Source organism: Dryobates pubescens, chromosome 21 (genome assembly GCF_014839835.1).
Source record: "Dryobates pubescens isolate bDryPub1 chromosome 21, bDryPub1.pri, whole genome shotgun sequence".
Taxonomy (NCBI): Eukaryota; Metazoa; Chordata; class Aves; order Piciformes; family Picidae; genus Dryobates; species Dryobates pubescens.
The window spans coordinates 3,385,079-3,410,921 of record NC_071632.1 but is presented as its reverse complement, the minus strand read 5'-3'; the positions used below and the strand labels follow the sequence as shown (position 1 = coordinate 3,410,921).

Sequence of the window (25,843 nt, the reverse complement as noted above, 5' to 3'; positions counted from 1 at the left end):
CCAGGGCCACCTCACACTGCAGCAGGTTGCTCACAGCCACATCCAGCCTGGCTGCAAACACCTCCAGGCTGCCACCACCTTCCTGGGCAACCTGTGCCAGTCTCTCATGGGGAAGAACTTCTTCCTAACATGCAATCTGAATCTCCCCACTTCTAGTTTTGCTGCATTCCCCCCAGTCCTATCACTCCCTGACACCCTCAAAAGTCCCTCCCCAGCTTTCTTGTAGCCCCCTTCAGCTCCTGGAAGGCCACAAGAAGGTCTGTACAAGACAATGATGTTGTGTTTCTCTCCAATTCAATGAGACTATCTACATTTTACTTCTTTGGGGGAGTAAAATCATTTCTGCCTGCTCTTTAAATGAAGACACTATCCAGCAAGGGGAAAAAACCAACCCACAGATTCATGACTCTTTAACCACATTGTAAATGAAGAGCTGTTTCTGGATGTGTAGCTACATGCTTTAGACAGCCCTGTGAGTCAAGAAAACCCTAACCAACAAAAAAAACCCACCCAAAACTCCCAAATATTTACAAAGTCTTCAGTTTTTCCTTCAGAAATAGTTAGTTGGGAAAATATGAGTGTATTAGTTTGAGACTTAACTGGGAGTGAAGAGCTCAGATGGGGGCAAGGCTGAGAATCCCTTCCCTGCTCCCCCCTCCTCCATCCCAATAGAGAGGGAAAAAAGAAAGGGAAGAAGCAAATCTACCAAGTAATAATTTGGAGTTGGCCTGAAAGTAGAGAGGTAAAGAGATTTCTTTAAACAATATATATATATATGTATATATAAACCAATAACAGGTAAGGTTCACAAGGGCAAGGAACAAGGATGGATGGGAGGGGAAAAAAACCCAAGAATACAGAACCAGTCTCTCTCTGAAGAGGCACAGAGGCAGCAGGGAGAAGGATCAGGCCTCACCATGTGGCAGAGGAGCAGGAAGGCAGCTGCAGTAGCTCTCATCCAGGAAAGGCAGGAGCCAAGAAGAGCTAATGGCTGCAGTGTCCTGCCTTTTATACCCAAGCTGGGCAGGGAGGGGGAATGGAACAAACTCAGTTTCCCAGGGGGAAAACACCCTGCAGGGAGGGCAAAGCACTCCCAAGCCCTCCCCCCACTGCTTCCAGGATGGGCATTAACCCATCCCAGTGAGGAGCCAAGGGACACAGACACATTCATTTAGGAAGGGCTGCTACATACCATTATCAAAGTATCTGACTGTGGAATTTCTTGAGACACTGGGGTCAAAATTTGCCATCAAAGGTGCTATATATTGGGTAGCTGTCAGCATTCGGTGCACAACTTCTCCAGTGTAGATGAAACCTAAACCAGAACAAACAAAAATGTTAAACCATTACAGTCCAGGCCCTTGCAGTAACTTCTGACAGGATTTCAGAGAGGGAAGGAGTTGAGGTTGTTGTCCTGTGTTTGCCTCAAGCATGGCAGGGGGGGTTGGAACTAGATGATCCTTGTGGTCCCTTCCAACCCCCTGACTGATAGTATGAGCAGTTTTCACACCCTTGTGCCAGGAGGATTGCTGCTTAACCACAAGACCACAAGCTCTGGGGTTATAGCAGCTGATAACCAGACAAGGCCAAAGGTTCTGCTTTCAAGAGTGCTGGGATGCAAGCTGAGGCTTGAATGTCTCCAGGTAAGGGACCTCACACACACCCCTGGGCAAGCTGTTTGAGTATTTCATCAATCTCATTGTGCAGAACTGCCTCCTGATGTCCAGCCTAACTCTGCCCTGCTCCAGTTTCAAACCATTGCCTCTCGCCCTATCCCCACAGCCCCTTCTGAACAGTCCCTCCCCAGCCCTCCTGCAGGTCCTACAGCAATGTAGCTCTAAGTTTGCCCTTGAGCCTTCTCATCTCCATGCTGAACAGCCCCAATTCTTTCACCCTGTCCTCACAGCAGAGGTGCTCCAGCCCTCTGATCATCATTCCTGCTACATCCTCTGCTGTCAGGTCTCACATGGTTGTCCTGCTCAGCCCTGAATCTGTGGCACTCCTCTGATCAGTCATGGGCTTCTTTCATCAGAAGTGCTCTCCCAAAACCTCCTGCTGGTTTGGAACTGGAGTTTCTCACAGAATCACAGAACTGGCAGGGTTGGAAGGGACCTCAAGGATCAGCCAGCTCCAACCCCCCTGCCAGGGCCAGGGACACATCACACTACATCAGGTTGCTCACAGCCACATCCAGCCTGGCCTTAAACCTTCCAGGGATGAGGCTTCCATCCTCCCTGGGCAGCCTGGGCCAGTGTCTCACCACCTTCATGGGGAAGAACTTCTTCCTAACATCCAGTCTGAATCTCCCTACATGTAGTTTTGCTCCATCCCCCCCAGTCCTATCACTCCCTGACACCCTCAAAAGTCCCTCCCCAGCTTTCTTGGAGCCCCCTGCAGATCCTGGAAGGCCACAGGAAGGTCTCCTGGGAGCCTTCTCTTCTCCAGACTGAACAACCACAACTCTCTCAGCCTGTCCTGACAACAGAGGAGCTCCAGCCCTCTGCTCACCTACAGTGAACACTGTCATGCTTCAGTTTTCTTCAAAGCAAATCTGAGTGTTTTACCAGGAGGAAGCCTCTGCCATGTCAAACAACTGAAACTCTGCTCTTTAGCTTTGCCAGCTCAACTACAGCTGACAAATGGGACTAACTTCTTCATGTGCCCCAGCCTAAAACCTGACTTAAATGTTCTCATTGCTCTAGAGCGAGTCACTTCTTCAGTTTTACCCTAGCCTTTGCCTGGCTGGTGAAAGTTTAGGCTGGAGGTGAGGAGAAAGTTCTTCACAGAGAGAGTTGTTAGCTGTTGGGATGTTCTGCCCAGGGAGGTGGTGGAGTCCCCATCCCTGGAGGTGTTCAAGAGGGGACTGGATGTGGCACTTGGTGCCATGGTTTAGTAGTCATGAGGTGTTGGGTGACAGGTTGGACTTGATGATCATTGAGGTCTCTTCCAAACTTATTGATTCTATGATTCTATGAAAACTGGCAAGCTTTAAGCAGATCAAATCACCAGGTAGACCTTCAAAAGTAAGGCTTGCATTTCACTTCTCCTCCTAAAGTGTTCAGCAGACAGTGCCTTAAGATGAAGTGTTTGCTGTTTCTCTTTCTATTGATTTAATTAAGCACACTCCAAGAGCCAACATCCCAGTGAAAACAAGAACATTTGGAGCTGGCTGAATATTTTCCAACAGCGAGAATTCTGCTTGGAAATCAGCTTCCAGAAATGCAGTTCTTTACTGGCAAGGGACAGTACTCATAGCAGCAGTGTTTATGGTGGCTTGCTGTTTTCTTTTCCTTATTCAGCCATATTAAAGGTCAGCCCCTTCAACTGTCAAGCTCAAGACATCCCTTTCTGCTCACATTTAGTATTGTTGCAAGGTGGAAGTGGTGATTTTCATGAGGGCAGGGAGGCTCTGCAGAGGGACTTGGGTAGGTTGGATCCATGGCCAACAGGAGGAGCTTCAACAAGACCAAGTGCCAGGTCCTGCACTTGGGGCACAGCAACCCCAAGCAAGGCTCCAGGCTTGGGGCAGTGTGGCTGAAAGCTGCTGGCAGAAAGGGACCTGGGGGTGCTGATGGCCAAGCAGCTGAAGAGGAGCCAGCAGTGTGCCCAGGGGGCCAAGAAAGCCAAAGGCCTCCTGGCTGGGATCAGCAATGCTGTGTCCAGCAGCAGCAGGGAGGGGATTGTCCCCTGGGACTCAGCTCTGGGCAGGCCACAGCTGGAGTATTGTGTCCAGGGTTGGGCAGCTCAATGCCAGAGAGATGTGGAGGTGCTGGCGCCAGGGCAGAGGAGGGCAAGGAAGCTGGGAAGGGCCTGGAGAGGAAATCTGATGAAGAGCAACTGAAGGAGCTGGGGATGGTTGGTGTGGAACAGAGGAGAGGCTACCTATGTATGGCTGTCTATGGCTACCTGGGGAGAGGTTGTGGAGAGGTTGGTGCTGGTCTCTTCTCCCAGGTGATTAGTGACAGAACCAAAGGGAACAGCCTCAAGCTGTCACTGGGGAGGTTTAGCCTGGAGAGTAGGAAACATTTGTTCTCAGCAAGAGTGGTCAGGGATTGGCAGAGGCTGCCCAGGGAGGTGGTGGAGTCCCCAACCCTGGCTGTGTTTAAAGGTGGTTTGGATGTGGTGCTTGGGGCTGTGGTTTAGGGGTGACCCTTGTAGAGTAGGGTGCTGGGTTGGACTTGGTGATCCTGAGGCTCTCTTCCAACCTGAATGTTTCACTGACTCTGTAATACAACACATGATCATGGAATCACAGAATGCACTGGGTTGGAAAGAACACCTAAGGGTTTCCTAGTCCAACCCCCCTGCAGTAAGGAAGGACATCTTCAACTAGATCAGGTTGCTCAGAGCCCCTTCAAGCCTGATCTTAAATGAAGGAGGGTGTAATGATGAAGGAGGGTGTAATGATGAAGGAGGGTGTAATGATGAAGGAGTGTGTAATGATAAAGAAGGATGTAATGATTAAGGAGGGTGTAATGATGAAGGAGGGTACAAACCTACCCCTAAAAACACAACTGTGAAATTCCAACTAAACACACACCTGAACAAATGGTCCTGCCTCAAAACTGCAATACCATTTCCCAGCCAACTCCAGTTACTGTATGCTATTAAAAAACTATGAATGAGTGACCCCAAGGCCAGGTTGGATGAGACTTTGAGCAACCAAGTCTATGGGAGGTGTCCCTGTCCATGGCAGGGAAGTTGCAGAAGGTGATCCCTAAGGTCCCTTCCAACCTTAGCCATTCTGTGATGGCTCTGGGGAGACCTTATTGATGGGGAGAGGCCTTGAGCACAGCCCTGTGAGGAGAGGCTGAGGGAGCTGGGGTTGCTTAGCCTGCAGAAGAGGAGGCTCAGGGGAGACCTTCTTACTCTCTCCAGCTCCCTGAAGGGAGGTTGTAGCCAGGTGGGGGTTGGTCTCTTCTCCCAGGCAACCAGCAGCAGAACAAGAGGACACAGTCTCAAGCTGTGCCAGGGGAGGTTCAGGCTGGATGTTAGGAAGAAATGTTTCCCAGCAAGAGAGATTGGCCATTGGAATGTGCTGCCCAGGGAGGTGGTGGAGTCACCATCACTGGAGGTGTTCAAGAGGAGACTGGATGAGGCACTTGTAGCCATGGTTTAGTTGTCAGGATGTGTTGGGTATTAGGTAATAGTTTGGACTTGATGATCTCTGAGGCCTTTTCCAACTTGGTTGATTGTGTGATTCCATGATGGTAGTGAATGCCATTGGGTAAATGCCAGCAAGTTTCCCAGCTTGCTGCAGTTCCCTCAGCACTCATGGCTGTTGAGAAAAGCATATCATAGAATGGTCTGGGTTGGAAGGCACCTCCAAAGGTCATCCAGACCAATCCCCTCTGCAGTCAGCAGGGACATCCCCAATTGGATCATAAATTAAACTCTTAGGTCTAAATTACAACTGTTCTTTGTTCTTTTGCTTGGTTGGGGATGTATATGTCTGTGTGTAGATCCTTTCTAAACACCCTGGAGGTGCTCAGAAAGGATTGGATGTGGCACTTGGAGCCATGGTTTAGTTAGTCAGGAGGTGCTGGGTGACAGGTTGGACTTGATGATCTTTTCCAACCTTGCTGATTCTGTGATTCCCTGGAGATCTATTCCCCCATGCTTATTCAGTCACTTTGAAACCCCTCTCATTTCACAGAAAGTTTGTGCTGCTTTATTACCCCCCTGGTCATTTTAACACCACCTCAGCTAGGTCTGCAACCTTGAAACCACTCCTCCAAAAGATGCTGAAGACAACAGCAGCCAAACCTTTGGCTCCACATTCCCAGATTACAATTAACCTTAATACCTCAGTGCTCACAATGGTCCTACCCTTACACACAGTTTCCTTTTTCATCCCTTCATCCCATTTAGAGGATGAATGTCACCATTATGGCTAATAATGAGGCAAATACAATAGGAAAAGAAAAGAAAGTCCTTAATTGTGCTGGAGCACAGAACTCAGTAACTCAGCCCAGGTAATTAGTAACCCCAGAGCGTAGCTCCGAGTGCTTGCCGGATGCAGCTTTATTTCAGACACAAATGGAAAGCAGGAGGAGGATGATAGCTGGGAAGCAAGGCAAGCCTGACATGAAGATCATTCTAATGAGGACTCCACTCATGTGTGGGAACCACTTGAAAAGGAACACAAAGGCATTTCAAATCATCCCAGAGATTCAAAGGCTGAAGGCTGGGCAGCGTGGACATTTTATCACTGCCACTGCAGTGTAAAGAAAGCAGCAAAGTGTGAAACCAACCTGGGCCTGAATGGACTTCCACAGAAAATTGGCTTAGACTGTCTGTGACCTCATTTTCTGAGAGCACTAAATGTCCATGGTTGATTCATTTAGTCAAGGAAGAAAATTTTCAGACCTGCAATTTCCTGAACCACTTAATCTCTCCTTTGTGGGAGGGGTTGGGAGAGCCTTTTTCCAAAGCTCTGCCCAAGTCCTGTACCTAGAAGCACAACGTGCTCCCAAACACTGGCATGAATGAAGACAGCTGGAAAGCAGGGGCCAGCCTTCTGTGAGCTTTAGAAACCTGACTACAACTAAGGATGAAGCAAAATTCAAGCCTCTTGTGACTCAAGGTGGGGAGGTGGTGGAGTCACCATCACTGAGGTGTTTAGGAGGAGACTTGATAGGGTACTTGGTGCCATGGTTTAGTTGATTGGGTGCTGTTGGGTGACAGGTTGGATTCAATGATCTTGAAGGTCTCTTCCAACCTGGTCTATTCTATCCTATTCCATCCCATTCCATTCCATTCCATTCCATTCCATTCCATTCCATTCCATTCCATTCTTAGTGCACAAATGCAAACTCATTGTCCTAGGTTTGAGCCAGGAGCTGCCCAGGGTAAAAGGACAGAGAAGACCTTTTAGCCCTTCCCAAGGAGTGAAATAAGAATGCTCCACATTGGACTGGGAGTTCAAATGGGAATTCTGTTTACAAATATATACCAAAGGTACTCAGGAAAAAGCTTCCTTTCCTTTCAGCATTCACAAACCAGGCCAGAACCTTCCAGAGCCTGCCAGAAGCCTCCACCCCCCTCAGCCTCAGCAGCCCAGGAGCAGCCACACTGCTGACCCCAGCCCCAGGCTTCCCCAGGCCCTGGGCTGGAGCTGGAAATTCACTGCCAGCCAAGGCCAGGAGAAAGCCTCTGCCCCACACACCATAAGATAACAGCACAGGGCCTGAGAGGGAGAGAAGAGAGAGAGCTTTGGCTGTGCACTGCCTGCAACAGAGAGAGACAGGGAAAGAGATTGCAATGTCCTGGGACAAGCTGCCTGTGCCCCTGGGGCTCTCCAGCCTCTGGAGGCCTTTTCCTTGTGGTTGTACCAATTAACTCTTGATTGCCCTTAACCTACAACACTGAGACATGCAAAGAGAGGAGGAAAACTAAGTACATATAGCCACTTCAATAGGAAAGCACAGTGCCACACACCACTGCTGCTTCTGAACGTGGCCAGACCTAGAGCAGCCAAGCTGTGGTGCGTCTAAAGTCACAGCAAACCTCTTACCAAACTGATTAGTCACGTCCCAAATCTATCCATCACTAAACACAACAGCACCCCACTACCAAAACTGTGCACAGCCCCCTAAGACAATCTTGTGCCACAGCAGACTCCTGGATGCTCATGGTTGGGGTCTTGTCTGGGTGAAAGACTGGCTGGATGGCCAGGCCTGAGGAGTGGTGTGGAATGGAGTTCAATCCAGTTGGTGGCTGGTCACCAGTGGTGTTCCCCAGGGCTCAGTGCTGGGGCCAGGTCACTTTAATGGCTTTATCAATGGTCTGATCAGTAAGTTTGCAGATGACACCAAGCAGGGTGGGGGTGTTCATCTGCTTGAGGGTAGGAAGGACCTGCAGAGGGACCTGGCCAGGCTGGATTCATGGGTCAGGGCCAATTGTATGAGATTCAACAAGGCCAAGTGCTGGGTCCTGCACTTGGGTCACAGTAGCCCCACAAATGGCCCAGGCTTGGGGCAGAGTGGCTGGAAACTGCCAGTAGAGAAAGCCCTGGGGGTGTCCATTGAGAGCAGCTGAACCTGAGCCATGTGTGCCCAGGTGATCAAGAAGGCCAACAGCATCCTGGCCTGGGTCAGAAATAGTCTGACCAAGCAGGACCAGGTGGGTGACCCTATCTGCGTACTTCCCATTGGTGAGGCCAGACCTGGAGTGCTGGGCTCAGTTTTGGAGCCCTCACTACAAGAAAGGACATTGAGGTGCTGGAGTGTGTCCAGAGAAGGGCAATGAAGCTGGTGAAGTGTTTGGAGAACAGGGCTGGGGAGGAGCAGCTGAGGGACGTTGGGTTGTTTAGTCTGGAGAAAAGAAGGCTGAGGAAGACTTCATTGCTCTCTGCAGCTCTCTGAATGGAATTCAGAGCCAGGAGGAGGTTGGTCTCTTCTCTCTAGTATCAGGTGATAGAACAAGAGGAAGTGGCCTGAAATTGTGCCAGGGGAGGCTTAGGTTGGAGATTAGGGGAAAATTCTTTACAAAGAGGTGGTCAGGGATTGGAGCAGGCTGCCCAGGGAGGTGGTGGAGTCCCTGGAGGCACTCAAGAAACCTGTGGCCATGGCACTGGGGCCATGATTCAGTGGCCATGAGGGCGTTAGGTCAATGGTTGGACTCAGTGATCTTACAGCTCTTTTCCAGACAAAAAGATTCCATGCAAAAGCTCACCTCAAAGAACCAATCTCACCACCTCATACAAACCAGGAAAGCACAGAACACATCTGGTGGGAGGAGACCTCCATCCAGTCCAATGCTTGACCCAGCACTGAAGGCTCAACACTAAACCACGTCCCTAAGCACCAGGTCCACATGGTGCTTAAACACCTCCAGGGTTAGTGACTCCAGCACTGCCCTGGGCAGAACATTCCAATGTTTGAGAACCTTTGCAGTGAAGAAATATTTCCTGACATCCAGAAAGGCACAAGAGAAAATACAACTAACCAACCAACCGTGTTAATTTTCTTATCAGGCAGCTAATGTTAAGTAAACCCAGATAGTATTCTGGGGTGCAGCAAGAGAAGTGTGGCCAGCAGGGCTGGGGAGGTTCTGCTGCCCCTCTGCTCTGCCCTGCTGAGACCACAGCTGCAATCCTGTGTCCAGCTCTGGGCTCCCCAGTTCCAGAGAGACAGAGACCTGCTGGAGAGAGTCCAACAGAGAGCCACGAGGATGCTTAGGGGACTTGAGCATCTCCCCTGTGAAGAGAGACTGAGAGCCCTGGGGCTGTTTAATCTGGAGAAAAGGCTGAGAGGGATCTGATCAAGGTCTATCAATAGCTGAGGGCTGAGGGTCAAGTGGATGGAGCCAATCTCTCTTCAGTGGTGCACAGTAATAAGACAAGGAACAGTGGAGACAAGCTTGAACATCGAAGATTTCACCTCAACATGAGGAGAAAGAGCCCTGGAGCAGGCTGCCCAGAGAGGTTGTGGAGGCTCCTTCTCTGGAGCCTTTCCAAGCCCACCTGGCTGCATTCCTGTGTGACCTGCCCTGGCTGTTGCTGCTCTGGCAGGGGGGGTGGACTGGATGCTCTCTGGAGGTCCCTTCCAACCTCCAATGCCGTGTGATTCTATATGCTAAATCCCTCAACAACAGCCCAGGCCGTGGTTACTTGGCTGGAAATGGCAGCGGCTGGCAGCAGTGGCTGAGCACTGACAGCTCTGGCCGAGGGAGGCTGTCCCCGGGCGAGCGGCCATGGAAGCGCGCGTCTCAGCGCGGCTGCACCCCGGCGCCTTCGCCCAAGGGCAACCCCAGGGGGAACAGCAGAGCAGCTTCCAAAACACTGACCCACAGCAGTTCCCCTCAGAGGACAGGCTCCCACCCAGCTCACCCGAGGGACAGCTTGGATTGCAGCTTCTACCCTCACATTTGCAACAGGCTTTGCAGCGACGGAACACCACAGCGTGGTCTCCTCACCTCCCCCACCCCGCAACGCCCTGTGGCACAGGAGCCATCCCTTTCAGCTCTCCCTGTTTGTTTTCCTCCTTGAGCAGGGTGAGAGCACACAACTTCTGCTCATTTTCCTCCAAAACACGCTGAAAACTCTTTGTGCAGCCAAGAGAAAAAACGGCAGAGGAGCTGGCAGGAGCTCAGTCTGGCTCTCGGGCTGCCTCCCTTTTGGTCTCAGCGTAATCAAAGCCTCCTGAGGAGACCTGCCCTGGTGGTATCTCACATGAGCCCAAAGCTACTTCAATGGGCAGCAGTGCTTCTAGTCCTGCTTTGGCAGCTCTGATGCTCATTTTTGATGGAAACCAGAGGCAGCACAAGTACAGGGCAGTGCAGATTAAGATTCACCAGCAACCCAGCAACTCTGTATTGATGACAGACTGACATAAACCAGGATGTGTTATCTACCTCATCTAGCAATAGATGCTGCATAGAATTGTTTTGCTGGGAAAAGACCTCTAAGATTGTTGAGTCCAACCATCAACCCAACACCACCATGGTCATGAAACCATGCACCCAAGTGCCATCACCACACCTCTCTTGAATAACCCCAGGGATGGTGACTCCACCAACTCCCTCAGCCACTCACACTGTGAAAACATTTTCCACCTTCTCCTGTCACCTCTTTGAGGTTCCATTTGTAGAGCACATCCACACTGCTCCTAGTTAACTCCATCTTCTTCACAGACTCAAATCACAGAATCACAGAATTGTCAGGGTTGCAAGGGACCTCAAGGCTCAGCCAGTTCCAACCCCCCTGCCAAGGCCAGGGACACCTCACACTGCAGCAGGTTGCTCACAGCCACAGCCAGCCTGGCTGCAAACACCTCCAGGCAGGAGGCTTCCACCACGTCCCTGGGCAACCTGTGCCAGGCTCTCACCACCCTCATGGGGAACAACTTCTTCCTCACATCCAATCTCAATCTCCCCACTTCTAGTTTTGCTCCATCCCCCCCAGTCCTATCACTCCCTGACACCCTCAAAAGTCCCTCCCCAGCTTTCTTGGAGCCCCCAGCAGATCCTGGAAGGCCACCAGATGGTCTCCTCAGAGCCTTCTCCTCTCCAGACTGAACAACCCCAACTCTCTCAGTCTGCCTTCCCCATCCCTGATGAAGACAGTAGGAGAGATACTGCTGGTTTAAAACCCCCACCACAAGTAGCTGTGTGGCCAAAGATGTGTCTAATGCCTGGTTTCTGTCAAGCAGAGCTGGGCACCACCAACCAAGCCAAAGAGAAGCTGCTCACAACTAAATGGGGGATAAAACCCCCTCACATCCCCAAATCTATTCATATGCCATTGTGTTGTCTCCAGCTACCAGAAATACTTGCCTGCCACAGCTAAAAACCCAACAACAATGTGAGAGTGGGCAGAAAATTCTTCCTCTGAGTTCTCTAATTCACTGTCTGTGATCATTGGTAAATGCAAATGGCTGCATTCATTCCTTTCTTTTTTTTCTGTTCAATTACTGTCTGCCAGGAAAATAAACCAGAGAAGGAGACAAAGAGTTTATATAAACACCCTGTGAGCATGAGGCTTCCCCAAATGCCAATAATTTCCCCCATTCTGAGACAAATATTACTGTATTTAATCTTGCCCAGCATCATCTCAGTCTGTCTGCATGGAATTAGCCTTAAAGAGCATTCCAGTAGTTTCCAGGCCTTCCCATTTTGAAATAGAAAGCTGCAAGTAAGTGGAATAAGGAAATGAGAATAGAGTTTGTGGCTATTCGTAGCTAGGAAGTCCAGAGGCAGGTAGTGCAACAGGAGCTAGGCAACATCCTGGGCTGCAGCAAGAGAAGCATAGGCAGCAGAGCCAGGGAGGGGATTCTGCACCTCTGCTCCACTCTGCTGAGACCACAGCTGGAGCTCTGGGGCCAGCTCTGGAGCCTCTGTGCCAGGAAGGCTCTGGAGGTGCTGGAAGGTGTCCAGAGAAGGGCCATGAGGAGGAGCAGAGGGCTGGAGCTGCTCTGCTGTGAGGACAGACTGAGAGAGTTGGGGTTGTGCAGGCTGGAGAGGAGAAGGCTCTGAGGAGACCTTCTGGTGGCCTTCCAGGATCTGCAGGGGGCTCCAAGAAAGCTGGGGAGGGACTTTTGAGGGTGTCAGGTGCCAGGTGTCAGGACTAGGGGGAATGGAAAAAAAATGGAAATGGGTAGATTGAGATTGGATGTTAGGAAGAAGTTGTGCCCCAGGAGTGGGGTGAGAGACTGGCACAGGTTGCCCAGGGAGGCGATGGAAGCCTCCTGCCTGGAGGCCTTTAAGGCCGGGCTGGATGTGGCTGTGAGCAACCTGCTGTAGTGTGAGGTGTCCCTGGCCATGGCAGGGGGGGTGGAACTGGCTGATCCTTGAGGCCCCTTCCATCCCTGACAGTTCTATGACTCTATGATAACACAGCTGCACCCTCTCTAAAGATCTCTGGCGTACAGCACCAGCTTTGCCAAAGGCAGGGAGGGAACTGCAGCCTTTGCCCTCTGGATCACCCCATGCTGTCTCATATCCTCCCTTGCCCAAATCACTCCAATTCCTTGCTGCAGATCTTGTGGTGAGCTCCACTCAGTGGCCACAGTTCACAGACCACTGTGACCTCCAAGACCACTGTTTCCAACCTTCAACCTAACACCACCATGGCCATCAAACCATGTCCCCAGGTGCCACGGCCACATGAGTTTTGCACACCTCCAGTGACAGTGACTCCACCACCTCCCTGGGCAGCCTGTCCCAATCCCTGACCACTCTTGCAGCAAAGAAGTTTTTCCTGATCTCCAACCTGAACCTTCCCTGGCACAACTTCAGGCCATTTCCTCTTGTTCTATCACCTGATACTAGGTAGAAGAGACAAACTACATCTGTGCCTTTGACTCAAACAGAAACTTCAATCAGAGGCTCAGGTCTCCCCAAACCAGTAAGACACTTCAATCAGAGGCTCTGGTCTCCCCAAACCAATAAGACACTTCAATCAGAGGCTCTGGTCTCCCCAGACCAGTAAGACACTTCAATCAGAGGCTCTGGTCTCCCCAGACCATTAAGATACTTCAATCAGAGGCTCTGGTCTCCCCAGACCATTAAGATACTTCAATCAGAGGCTCTGGTCTCCCCAAACCAATAAGACACTTCAATCAGAGGCTCTGGTCTCCCCAGACCATTAAGATACTTCAGTCAGAGGCTCTGGTCTCCCCAGACCATTAAGATACTTCAGTCAGAGGCTCTGGTCTCCCCAGACCAGTAAGACACTTCAATCAGAGGCTCTGGTCTCCCCAAACCAGTAAGATACTTCAATCAGAGGTTCTGGTCTCCCCAGACCAGTAAGACACTTCAATCAGAGGCTCTGGTCTCCCCAGACCATTAAGATACTTCAATCAGAGGCTCTGGTCTCCCCAGACCATTAAGATACTTCAATCAGAGGTTCTGGTCTCCCCAGACCAGTAAGACACTTCAATCAGAGGCTCTGGTCTCCCCAAACCAGTAAGATACTTCAATCAGAGGTTCTGGTCTCCCCAGACCAGTAAGACACTTCAATCAGAGGCTCTGGTCTCCCCAGACCAGTAAGACACTTAATCAGAGGCTCTGGTCTCCCCAAACCAGTAAGATACTTCAATCAGAGGTTCTGGTCTCCCCAGACCAGTAAGACACTTCAATCAGAGGCTCTGGTCTCCCCAGACCAGTAAGACACTTCAATCAGAGGCTCTGGTCTCCCCAAACCAATAAGATACTTCAATCAGAGGCTCTGGTCTCCCCAGACCAGTAAGACACTTCAATCAGAGGCTCTGGTCTCTCCTATTCTATTCTATTCTATTCTATTCTATTCTATTCTATTCTATTCTATTCTATTCTATTCTATTCGCCTTTTCCAACCCAAAGAATCCTGTGCTTCTGTACCTTTCCTTATAAAGGTCAGAGCTGCAAGTTTCCTCCTTGGTTGAAAGACAGCAGGATGCTGTTTGGGGGGGGGGCAACTCTTTGACTTGGAGCTGCTGAGAGCCAAATGTTGCCTTGCATTGATCTGATTTTCAGGATGTTTCTTGTTCTCCACCTCACTGTTTCTGACACACTGGTTATTTTCACCTTACAGCCTTTCATTGTTTTTTTTCTTTATGCCTTCAGCTATAACAGTAAAATTCTGATGAACCCATGCTTGGCTCTGGAATTAAACTACACAAGGGCTCAAAAGACACTTTGACATTCAGTGGGAAAATGGCAAGATGCATCAAGGGGCAAATAAAACACATCAGGAGTAGAGCTGCTCACATATTTATTTGGTGAGGCTGACAAATATTGGGGAGGTGCTTCAAGTGCAGCCCACAGGACTCTGCAGTGTGTATTTAGCAGCTGTGCCAAAATGGGATTTCCCTCTGCTTTTTCTCACATTTCTCCACCAGCTATGTCTTGAGGAAGAAAAGATAAGAAAATGTTGTATTACTGAGCCCCAAGCACAAAGCCAGGCTGGCTGAGGAGTGGCTCAAGAGCAGTCTGGAGGAGAAGGCTTTGGGGGTGTCAGGTGGTGGCAAAGTCCCCAGGAGCCAGCACTGGTCCCTGGCAGCCCAGCAGGCAGCTGCGTGCTGAGCTGCAGCCAGAGCAGGGAGAGCAGCAGCACAGGGAGGGGATTCTGCCCCTCTGCTCTGCTCTGCTCAGACCCCACCTGCAGCACTGCCTCCAGCTCTGGGCCCCCAGCACAAGAAGGACCTGGAGCTGCTGGAGAGGGTGCAGAGAAGGGCCACGAAGATGAGTATAAGGCTGCATAACCACCCCTATGGGGACAGGCTGAGAGAGTTGGGGCTGTTCAGTCTGGAGAAAAGAAGGCTCTGAGGAAACCTTAGAGCAGCCTTCCAGTACCTGAAGGGGGCTACAGGAGAGCTGGAGAGGGACTTTTTACAAAGGCTTGTAGTGATGGGACAAGGGGAAATGGATTGAAGCTGAAAGAGGGGAGGCTTAGATTGGAGATCAGGAAGAAATTGCAGTGAGAGTGGTGAGACACTGGCACAGGTTGCCCAGGGAGTTTGTGCATGCCCCCTCCCTGGAAGCATTCAAGGCCAGGTTGGATAAGGCTTTGAGAGCAACCTGGGCTACTGTGAGGTATCCCTGCCCCTTGCAGAGGGGTTGGAGCTGGATGAGCTTTAAGGTCCCTTCTGCCCAAAAGCATTGTGTGAATCTCTGCATCCACGATCTCTGGCAACAGACAATGCCATTTCCTTCCACCCCTCGTCCTACAGAGACATATTAATATCTCTTTGACACCTCACTGAAGGAAGCTCTAAGCAATGTCATTTATCCCCAGGTGGATAATTGATTCTTATGTCTACGGAAGAATGTTATCAGCACTGCAATTGCAGGAAGATTATACTGTAATTAGATCAAAGGATAACAGCAGCTCCAGATCCCTCAGACAAAGCATGGAAGTTAAATACCTGAACAGGCTTTCAAGATCAGTGTCAAAATGAACCAATCTCTCGTGCTATTCAATAATATTTTCACAGCCTTCTCGGGGAAATGAATGAGAGGCAGATTAAACACATTCCTCTGGCCTTGCTTCTTCTCTGCTCAGATGAATGCACCACCCCATTTCTCCTCCTTTCAGCCTGAAAAGTGGACTGTCTGCAAGCTAAACCCCAGAAGGCAAAAGTCCTGCATTGCTTTTTAATTGCATAACCTCACAAGGGCTTCTTGTGTGTCTGTGCAGCAGAGGAGAAAAGGAAAAGCCAGCCAGAACCCTTACACTCTTGGCCATCCTTCTGTGGGAGCTGAAGAAGGGACTCAAAGGCCAGAAGAGTCATTTTTTTTTCACCATTATTTTTCCTGCCAATTTGTTAACAATAATAAATAAATTAAAAACAAAAAGGGCATTTTCTGGGGGAAAAAAAAGGAGCACATGCAGTGTTAGTAAGCTTGCAGATGACATCAAGTTGGGAGTGATGCACAGATGGGCAGAGGCCAACAGGATGGCTTTCAACAAGTCCAAGTGCTGGGTGCTGCACTTTGGCCACAGCAACCCCAGGCAGTGCTACAGGCTGGGGTCAGAGTGGCTGAGAGCAGCCAGGTAGAGAGGGACCTGGGGGTAGTGGGTGATAGTAGGCTGAACATGAGCCTGCAGTGTGCCCAGGGGGCCAAGAGGGCCAATGGCATCCTGGCCTGCATCAGGAAGAGTGTGGCCAGCAGGAGCAGGGAAGTCATTGTGCCCTGAGCTCAGCACTGGTTAGGCCACACCTTGAGTCCTGTGTCCAGTTCTGGGCCCTTCAGTTTAGGAAGGACATTGAGAGACTTGAAGGTGTCCAGAGAAGGGCAACAAAGCTGGGGAGAGGCCTTGAGCACAGCCCTGTGAGGAGAGGCTGAGGGAGCTGGGGTTGCTTAGCCTGGAGAAGAGGAGGCTCAGGGGAGACCTTCTTGCTCTCTCCAACTCCCTGAAGGGAGGTTGTAGCCAGGTGGGGGTTGGTCTCTTCTCCCAGGCACCCAGCACCAGAACAAGAGGACACAGTCTCAAGCTGTGCCAGGGGAGGTTTAGGCTGGAGGTGAGGAGAAAGTTCTTCCCAGAAAGAGATATTTGCCATTGGGATGTGCTGCCCAGGGAGGTGGTGGAGTCCCCATCCCTGGAGGTGTTCAAAAGGAGATTGGCTGTGGCACTTGGAGCCATGGTTTAGTTGTCAGGATGTGTTGGGTATTAGGTAATAGTTTGGACTTAATGATCTCTGAGGTCATTTCCAACTTGGTTGATTGTGTGATTCCATGATGGTAGTGAATGCCACTGGTAAATGCCAGCAAGTTTCCCAGCTTGCTGCAGTTCCCTCAGCACTCATGGCTGTTGAGAAAAGCATATCATAGAATGGTCTGGGTTGGAAGGGACCTCCAAAGCTCATCCAGACCAACCCCCTCTGCAGTCAGCAGCGACATCCCCAACTAGATCAGGTTGCCCAGAACCCTGTCCAGCCTCACCTTGAATATCTCCAGGCATGGAATACATAGAATACATAGAATAAACCAGGTTGGAAGAGACCTTCAAGATCATCGCGTCCAACCCATCAACCAATCCAACTCCGCCCAAGCAACTAACCCACAGCACCAAGCACCCCGTCAAGTCTTCTCCTAAAAACCTCCAGTGATGGTGACTCCACCACCTCCCCAGGCAGCCCATTCCAATGTGCAATCACTCTTTCTGTATAGAACTTTTTTCTAACATCCAGCCTGTATCTCCCCTGGCGCAGCCTGAGACTGTGTCCTCTTGTTCTGGTACTGCTTGCCTGGGAGAAGAGACCAACATCCGTCTGTCTACAACCTCCCTTCAGGTAGTTGTAGAGAGTAATAAGGTCACCCCTCAGTCTCCTCTTCTCCAGGCTAAGCAACCCCAGCTCCCTCAGCCTCTCCTCATAGGGCTTATGTTCCAAACCCCTCACCAACTTTGTTGCTCTTCTCTGGACTTGTTCCAGCAAGTCAACATCCTTCCTAAACTGAGGGGCCCAGAACTGGACACAGTACTCGAGGTGCGGCCTAACCAGTGCAGTGTACAGGGGCAGAATGACCTCCCTGCTCCTGCTGGCCACACTGTTCCTGATGCAGGCCAGGATGCCATTGGCCCTCTTAGCTGCCTGGGCACACTGCAGGCTCATGTTCAGTCTACCGTCGACCAGCACCCCCAGGTCCCTCTCAGCCTGACTGCTCTCCAGCCACTCTGACCCCAGCCTGTAGCTCTGCATGGGGTTGCTGTGGCCAATGTGCAGAACCCGGCACTTGGATGTGTTAAATCTCATGCCGTTGGACTCTGCCCATCTGCCCAGCCTGTCGAGGTCCCTCTGCAGAGCCTCTCTACCCTCCAGCAGATCAACTCCTGCGCCCAGCTTGGTGTCATCAGCAAATTTACTGATGATGGACTCAATGCCCTCGTCCAGATCATCAATAAAGATGTTAAAGAGCAAGGGGCCCAGTACTGATCCCTGGGGCACACCACTGGTGACTGGCTGCCAGCTGGATGTGGCACCATTCACTACCACTCTCTGGGCTCGGCCCTCCAGCCAGTTCCTAACCCATCTCAGTGTGCTCCCATCCAAGCCATGGGCTGACAGCTTGGCCAGGAGTTTGCTATGGGGAACGGTGTCAAAGGCCTTGCTGAGGTCCAGGTAGACTACATCCACAGGCCTCCCCACATCCACCAGGCGGGTCACCTGATCATAGAAGGAGATCAGGTTGGTCAGGCAGGACCTGCCCTTCCTAAACCCATGCTGGCTGGGCCTGATCCCTTGGCCATCCTCTAAGTGTTGCGTGATTGCACTCAGGATGACCTGCTCCATAATCTTTCCTGGCACTGAGGTCAGGCTGACAGGCCTGTAATTCACTGGCTCATCCAACCGGCCCTTCTTGTGGATGGGTACCACGTTGGCCAGCTTCCAGTCAGCTGGGATCTCTCCAGTGAGCCAGGACTGATGAAAAATAATGGAGAGTGGCTTGGCCAGCTCATCTGCCAGCTCTCTCAGCACCCTAGGATGGATCCCATCTGGTCCCATGGACTTGTGGGGGTCCAAGCTGCTGAGGAGAGCTCCTATCACTTGCTCATGGAACACAGGGAGACCATGCAGCTCCCTGGCTCCCTCTGCCAGTTCTGCAGGCCAGCTGTCTGGTAGACGTTCTTTCAACCACCTCCCTGGGCAGCCTGTGCCAGTGTTCCACCACCCTCCTGGTGCAGAACTTGTTCCCCACATCCAATCTCACTCTGCTCTGCTCTAGTCTGAAGCCATTGCCCCAGGTCCTGTCCCTGCAGGCCTTTGCAAACAGTCTCTCTGCAGCCTTCTTGTAGGCCCCCTTCAGGTCCTGGCAGGCTGCTATTAGGTCTGACCTTGTAGAAGACAACCCATCCAGAGGAACATCCTACTCAATTCAGCAAAGGGATTTAGAGGGATTACATTTCATGAAACTCTCCTAGTACAGGGCTTTTATTCTTACATGGCTCAAGACATCCCTTATCAGGAGGTTGTGAGGTATCACTGGGAAGAGAGCAGCAAGAAGAGAAGCACATTTAAGTAAGGACACTGTGATGGACTGCAAACAACTTGAGAGTTTAACTGTGAGTGAAGTGTGAGCTCCCACACTTTTAATGACTCTAAATTGCAGATGCTCTCACAGATCACAGGATGCTAGGAGCTGGAAGGGACTTCTGGAGATCTTACAGCCCAACCCCCCTGCCAGAGCAGGAGCATAGAATCCAGCACAGGTCACACAGGAACACATCCAGACAGGGCTGCAAAGGCTCCAGAGAAGGAGACTCCACAACCTCTCTGGGCAGCCTGCTCCAGGCCTCTGGGACGCTCACAGTGAAGAAGTTCCTCCTCATGTTGAGGTGGAACCTCCTGTGCTGGAGTTTCCATCCATTGCCCCTTGGCCTAATCCAGGGTGCAAGGGAGCAGAGCCTGTCCCCTCCCTCTTAACCCCCAGCTATCAAATATTGATAGATATTGATCCCCTGTCAGCCTTCTCCTCTCCAGCCTAAACAGCCCCAGGGCTCTCAGCCTCTCCTCCCCAGGCAGCGCTCCAGTCCCTTCAGCATCCTTGTAGCCCTCTCAAGGTCACCAGAAACAAACCCAAAGGTCATGCAGAGTCTAATGGCTGTATCAGTTCCTGTTTGAGCAGGGACACACCTCCCCAGAGAGAATTCTTGGACAGAGGCATGAGATCCAGTATCTGCTTGGTGAGGTAGTGCCATGTGATAGCTCCCAGGTGCCTCTCAGCTCAGCATGAACAGAGGCCAGCGGCGGTTCCTGGAAAACCAAGGAGCCAGGGAAAAGAGGTGGTTGGGAGGATTGTCTTGCTTGGGTGGAACATCTTAACAGCTGTGTCACTGCAGTAACCTTGGCACTGCTAAATCCTAGGATGAGGCTTCAACAGAGGGTGGGAAATTGAATGTTGCAGTCTGTTTCTGAGGTAAAGTCCCTTCCATTGGTGGGGTAAAACACCCTCTTGCCTGAACAGTTGGTTGGGTAAAACACTCTCTTGCCACAAGAAAGTACTTTGGATGGAACTGAGGCAAATGGCCTTTTAATGTTTGAAAATATTAAATGAGAAAAGAAAAAAAAGATTCAAACTGCTGGCCAAGCTGTCAGCCCCTGGCTTGGACAGCAGCACTCTGAGCTGGGTTAGGAACTGGCTGGAGACTGAGCCCAGAGAGTGGTGGTGAATGGTGCCACAGCCAGCTGGCAGCCAGGCACCAGTGGTGTGCCCCAGGGATCAGTGCTGGGCCCCAGCCTCTTTAACATCTTCACTGAGGATCTGGATGAGGGCATTGAGTCAGTCATCAGCAAATGTGCAGATGACACCAAGCTGGGAGCAGACGTTGGTCAGTTAGAGGGCAGAAGGGCTCTGCAGAGGGACCTCGACCCACTGGACAGATGGGCAGAGGCCAACAGGATGGCATTCAACAAGTCCAAGTGCCAGGGGCTGCACTTTGGCCACAGCAACCCCAGGAAGAGCTACAGGCTGGGGGCAGAGTGGCTGAGAGCAGCCAAACAGAGAGGGACCTGGGGGTGCTGATTGACAGCTGCCTAAACATGAGCCAGCAGTGTGCCCAGGGGGCCAAGAAAGCCAATGGCATCCTGGCCTGCATCAGGAATAGTGTGGCCAGTAGGAGCAGGGAAGTCATTGTGCCCTGTGCTCAGCACTGGTTAGGCCACACCTTGAGTCCTGTGTCCAGTTCTGGGCCCCTCAGTTTAAGAAGGACATTGAGAGACTTGAAGGTGTCCAGAGAAGGGCAACAAGGCTGGGGAGAGGCCTTGAGCACAGCCCTGTGAGGAGAGGCTGAGGGAGCTGGGGTTGCTTAGCCTGGAGAAGAGAAGGCTCAGGGGAGACCTTCTTGCTATTCTATTCTATTCTATTCTATTCTATTCTATTCTATTCTATTCTACTCTACTCTACTCTACTCTACTCTACTCTACTCTACTCTACTCTACTCTACTCTACTCTATTCTCATCCCTGGAGGTTTTGAAGGCTAGGCTGGAAATGGCTGTGAGCAACCTGCTGCAGTGTGAGGTGTCCCTGGCCATGGCAGGGGCGTTGGAACTGGCTGCTCCTTGAGGTCACTTCCAGCCCTGACAATTCTATGATGCTATAATAGCTCTCTACAACTCCCTGAAAGGTTGGAGCCAGTCAGGGCTGTTCTCTTCTCCCTGGCAAAAGGTGATTGGAATGGAATGGAATGGAATGGAATGGAATGGAATGGAATGGAATGGAATGGAATGGAATAGAATAGAATAGAATAGAATAGAATAGAATAGAATAGAATAGAATAGAGTGGGTTGGAATGGAATGGAATGGAATGGAATGGAATGGAATAGAATAGAATAGAATAGAATAGAATAGAATAGAATAGAATAGAACAGAATAGACTGGGTTGGATGAGAGGAAATGGCCTTCAGGTTGTCCCAGGATAGGTTTAGGTTGGAGATTAGAAGAAACTTCTCCCATGAAAGGGTTCTCAAGTACTGGAAAAGGCTCCCAAGAAGGTAGTTGAAGCCCCATCCATGCCTTGATGTGTTTGAAAGAGGCAGGGATGTGGTGCTGAGGGATATGGGCTAGGCCCAGTCTTGGCCGAGTTAGAGAGTGATTTGACTCTGTGCTCCTAAAGTTATTTTCCAAACAAAAGAGTTCAGTGATACAATTCTATGAAATTAATGGCATGACTAAATAGAGAATGTCTTCAGAGTAACCCAGATCCCCCCAAAAAATAACTTGCAAGGGGCAGCTAAAAGTCACAGTCTGGCTGTGCCTTGTGGAAGAGTGCACTCGCAACGCCCACTTCACCCTAATGACAGCTGTTGGTGAGCTACCAGCAGCAGGAGGATCTCTGTGGTATATATCATGTAATTACAGGGCACTGCTCCCTGCTTGCCTCCCAAACCAAAGTGCAGGTTCACAGTGTCATTATGTTCAAGCTTACTAAACGTAATCGTCGGATGCGGCTGGAGGGCACTGGCCAAGACCAAGCCACTCAGGTTCTGCTCCAAGGAAACAGATCCATTCCTTTCAGCAAGGGGAGCTGGGGAGGCATGACTGGAACCCCTTGACTCAGCACCCATTCAAAAGAGAAATGCTACAGCAGGACAGCCTATGGCGAGAAAGGCAATGGCTTCAAACTGGAGAAGAGGAGATTTAGACTCTGTTTTAGAATCACAGAATTGTCAGGGCTGGAAGGGACCTCAAGGCTCAGCCAGTTCCAACCCCCCTGCCATGGCCAGGGACACCTCTCACTACAGCAGGTTGCTCACAGCCACATCCAGCCTGGCTGCAAACACCTCCAGGCACGAGGCTTCCACTACCTCCCTGGGCAACCTGTGCCAGGCTCTCACCACCCTCATGGGGAACAACTTCTTCCTAACATCCAATCTGAATCTACCCATTGCTACTTTTGCTCCATTCCCCCCAGTCCTATCACTCCCTGACACCCTCCAAAGTCCCTCCCCAGCTTTCTTGTAGTCCCCTGCAGATACTGGAAGGATAAAGGAACAAGTTTTTTACTGTGCTGCTGGTGGAACACTGGAATAGGTTGCCCAGGGAGGTGGCTGAGGCCCTGGTGTAAGTTAACAGTTTACTGCTAAACCCTGAGGGGTTCAGCTGCTCCCAGTGGGTGCAAAGCCTGTCCCAAGAGGGAGGCACCAGATACTGGAATGTCTTGTTCCCTTTCCTTCCTGCATGTTCTCGATTTAAGAGCCAGAGCTTCTGGTCAGGGCTCTCTTGGCTCTTGCTTATGCTTTTGCTGGACAGGAAGGAGGCTTCTTGCTGGCTGGGAGCTGTGGGACGTCTGGTGAGGTCTGGTCACAGAATCACAGAGCGTTAGGGGCTGGAAAGGACCTGAAAAGCTCATCCAGTCCAACCACCCTGCCAGAGCAGGAGCACCTAGAGCAGCTCACACAGGAACACATCCAGGCAGGTCTTGAGGGAGACTCCACAACCCCCCTGGGCAGCCTGCTCCAGGCCTCTGTCACCCTCACAGGGAAAAAATTCTTCCTCTTGTCTTCATGGCACTTCCTCTGCCTCAGCTTCCACCACTGCCCCTGGTGCTGGCATTGGGCAGCACCCAGCAGAGCCTGGCTCCAGCCTCTGGGCACTCCCCCTGCACATCTTGAGCAACAGCAAGGAGCTCACCCTCAGGCTCCTCCTCTCCAAGCTACAGAGCCCTCAGCTCCCTCAGGCTCTCCTCATGAGGAAGATGTTCCCCTGCCTGCAGCATCCTTGTGGCTCTGTGCTGGACTCTCTCAAACAGTTCCCTGAGGTCTTTCTTGAGCTGAGGGGCCCAGAACTGGACACAAGATTCCAGATGTGGCCTCAGCAGGGCAGAGTAGGGGGAAGGAGAACCTCTCTTGACCTACTAGCTTGAAAGGAGGTTGGAGAGAGAGGGCTGTAGGTCTTTTTTCCCCAAGTAATTAGCACCAGGACAGGAAGAAATGGCTTCAAGTTGCTCCAGAGGAGCTTTAGCTTGGGTATTAGGGAAAATTTCCTTCCTGCAAGAGTGGTCCAATGGTTGTGAGGTCTTCAGCTTGTTCTGCCCTATGTGAAGAGCAACTCTCTCTTCTCCCTAGGATCAGGAAGGAGAAGGCAATGGCCTGAAATTGTGCCGAGGGTGGTTTAGGTTGGAGCTTAGGAAACATTCCTCTGCTGCAAGAGTGGTCAGGGACTGGAACAGGCTGCCCAGGGAGGTGCTGGAGTCACCACCCCTGGAGGTGTTCTGAAACTCTGTGGACGCAGCACTTTGGGACGTGTTTTGATGGGCATGGTGGTGCTGGGATGATGGCTGGATTTGATGATCTTGGAGGTCTTTCCCAGCCTTAATGTTTCTGTGATTGTGTGACAAATGCCAGAGCCTGGGGGTGCAATTGCCTTGTCACACCATGTAGAGAAACTGCACTCCTATGTGACGGACAGGTCAGACAGCAGTGAGATGTCAGATGCCCAGTGACAGGAAAAGATGAGCCTATCCTAAACCATTGCTTCTCTGAGGAACATGATTGTTTGTTCAGAGCACACAATCCCATGTGGTAAGCTGCAAATATGGTTACTTCTGAGCAGAGGAAATGAACTAATATCTTTTTCCACCACAGGACTGGATGATCTTTGTCAAGAAACGAAGAACGAAGGCAGCAGGAGCAGGTCCTGCGGCACAAGTCCACCCTCAGCACACAGTGTGGGGAGAAGAGACCAACCCCCACCTGGCTACAACCTCCCTTCAGGGAGTTGGAGAGAGCAAGAAGGTCTCCCCTGAGCCTCCTCTTCTCCAGGCTAAGCAACCCCAGCTCCCTCAGCCTCTCCTCACAGGGCTGTGTTCCAAACCCCTCCCCAGCTTCGTTGCCCTTCTCTGGACTCGCTCCAGCAAGTCAACCTCCTTCCTAAACTGAGGAGCCCAGAACTGGACACAGGACTCAAAGTGTAATAGGTTGGACTTGATGATCTCTGAGGTCTTTTCCAGCCTGGTTGATTGATTCTATGATTCTATGAACTGAAGACCCCTAAAGCTCAGATTGTATCTCTACATTTGAGGGAGGAAAGACATCCTGTATGAACTCTCTTTTTCTGTCATGTCTGTGCTATTTCTAGCTAGACAGAACTCTCTAACATCCCTGCTCTGCTCTTCCTTTCTCTGAATGTTTATGGAAACCAGCAAGCAGAGGGAATATTTCAAGGAATCAATACAGAAAAGCCAATACAAGTGGCAGGCTAATTTGGGCAGAGGGTTGGTTGCTACCTCCTTGTCTAGAACTAAAGATAACAAAGAGTTTTTCTTATGCCATCTCTCTTCCTGAATCTGACTGCTGTGATCCCACAGACTGCAGTAATCAGTATGGCTTTTACAGGGGCATTCATTTACTTCTGTTACCATTGCTTTGGCTTCAGTGAATCAGATTGCATCAGGTTGGATGGGACCCTCAAAGGTCATCTGGTCCAACCCCCCTGCAGTCAGCAGGGACGCTTCCAACTGCATCAGGTTGCAAGTTTGACCTTGAATGCCTCCAGGGATGGGGCCTCAACCACATCCCTGGGCAGTGTCCTTTTGGTCTAAAGTAGCCCATCACAGTATCAGTGATTTATTTCTAGGAGACTACAGAGGAAAAGAGGTTTCCCCCCCTTTATTCTGCCTAATTCTCAGATGTAAACTCCACTCCTTCCTGCTGCATTCATAGGGATAACTTGGGGAAATCTGCATATGCATCAGGAATGGCTGAGAGTCCTGGGGCTGTTCAGTCTGCAGAAGAGAAGGCTGAGAGGGGATCTGATCAATGTGGGTCAATATCTGAGGAGTAGGTGTCAAGAAGAAGGGGCCAGGCTTTTTTCAGTGGTGTCCTGTGGTAGGACAAAGGGCAATGGATGCAGACTTGAACACAGGAAATTCCACATCAACATGAGGAGAAGCTTTACTGTGAGGGTGCTGGAGCCCTGGAGCAGGCCACCCAGGGAGGCTGTGGAGTCTCTTCTCTGGACACTTTCAAGACCGCCTGGACAGCTGGGCAGAGGCCAACAGGATGGCATTCAACAAGTCCAAGTGCCAGGGGCTGCACTTTGGCCACAGCAACCCCAGGCAGAGCTACAGGCTGGGGTCAGAGTGGCTGAGAGCTGCCAAACAGAGAGGGACCTGGGGGTGCTGATTGACAGCTGCCTAAACATGAGCCAGCAGTGTGCCCAGGGGGCCAAGAAGGCAAATGGCATCCAGGCCTGTATCAGGAATGGTGTGGCCAGCAGGAGCAGGGAGGTCATTGTGCCCTGTGCTCAGCACTGGTTAGGCCACACCTTGAGTCCTGTGTCCAGAGGTGTCCAGAGAAAGGCAACAAGGCTGGTGAGAGGCCTTGGGCACAGCCCTGTGAGGAGAGGCTGAGGGAGCTGGGGTTGCTTAGCTTGGAGAAGAGGAGGCTCAGGGGAGACCTCATTGCCCTCTACAACTACCTG

At 51.0% G+C, this 25,843-nt stretch overlaps 1 protein-coding gene across 1 annotated transcript in view; it reads right to left on the bottom strand.

The window, feature by feature from the left end:
- The window catches only part of PLXDC2 (plexin domain containing 2), a 369,954-nt gene that overhangs the window by 88,672 nt on the left and 255,439 nt on the right, over positions 1-25,843 (bottom strand). The window contains exon 5 of the mRNA XM_054171328.1: positions 1,193-1,315. Coding sequence (XP_054027303.1) covers positions 1,193-1,315 — 123 coding nt within the window. The remainder of the gene's footprint in view (positions 1-1,192; positions 1,316-25,843) is intronic.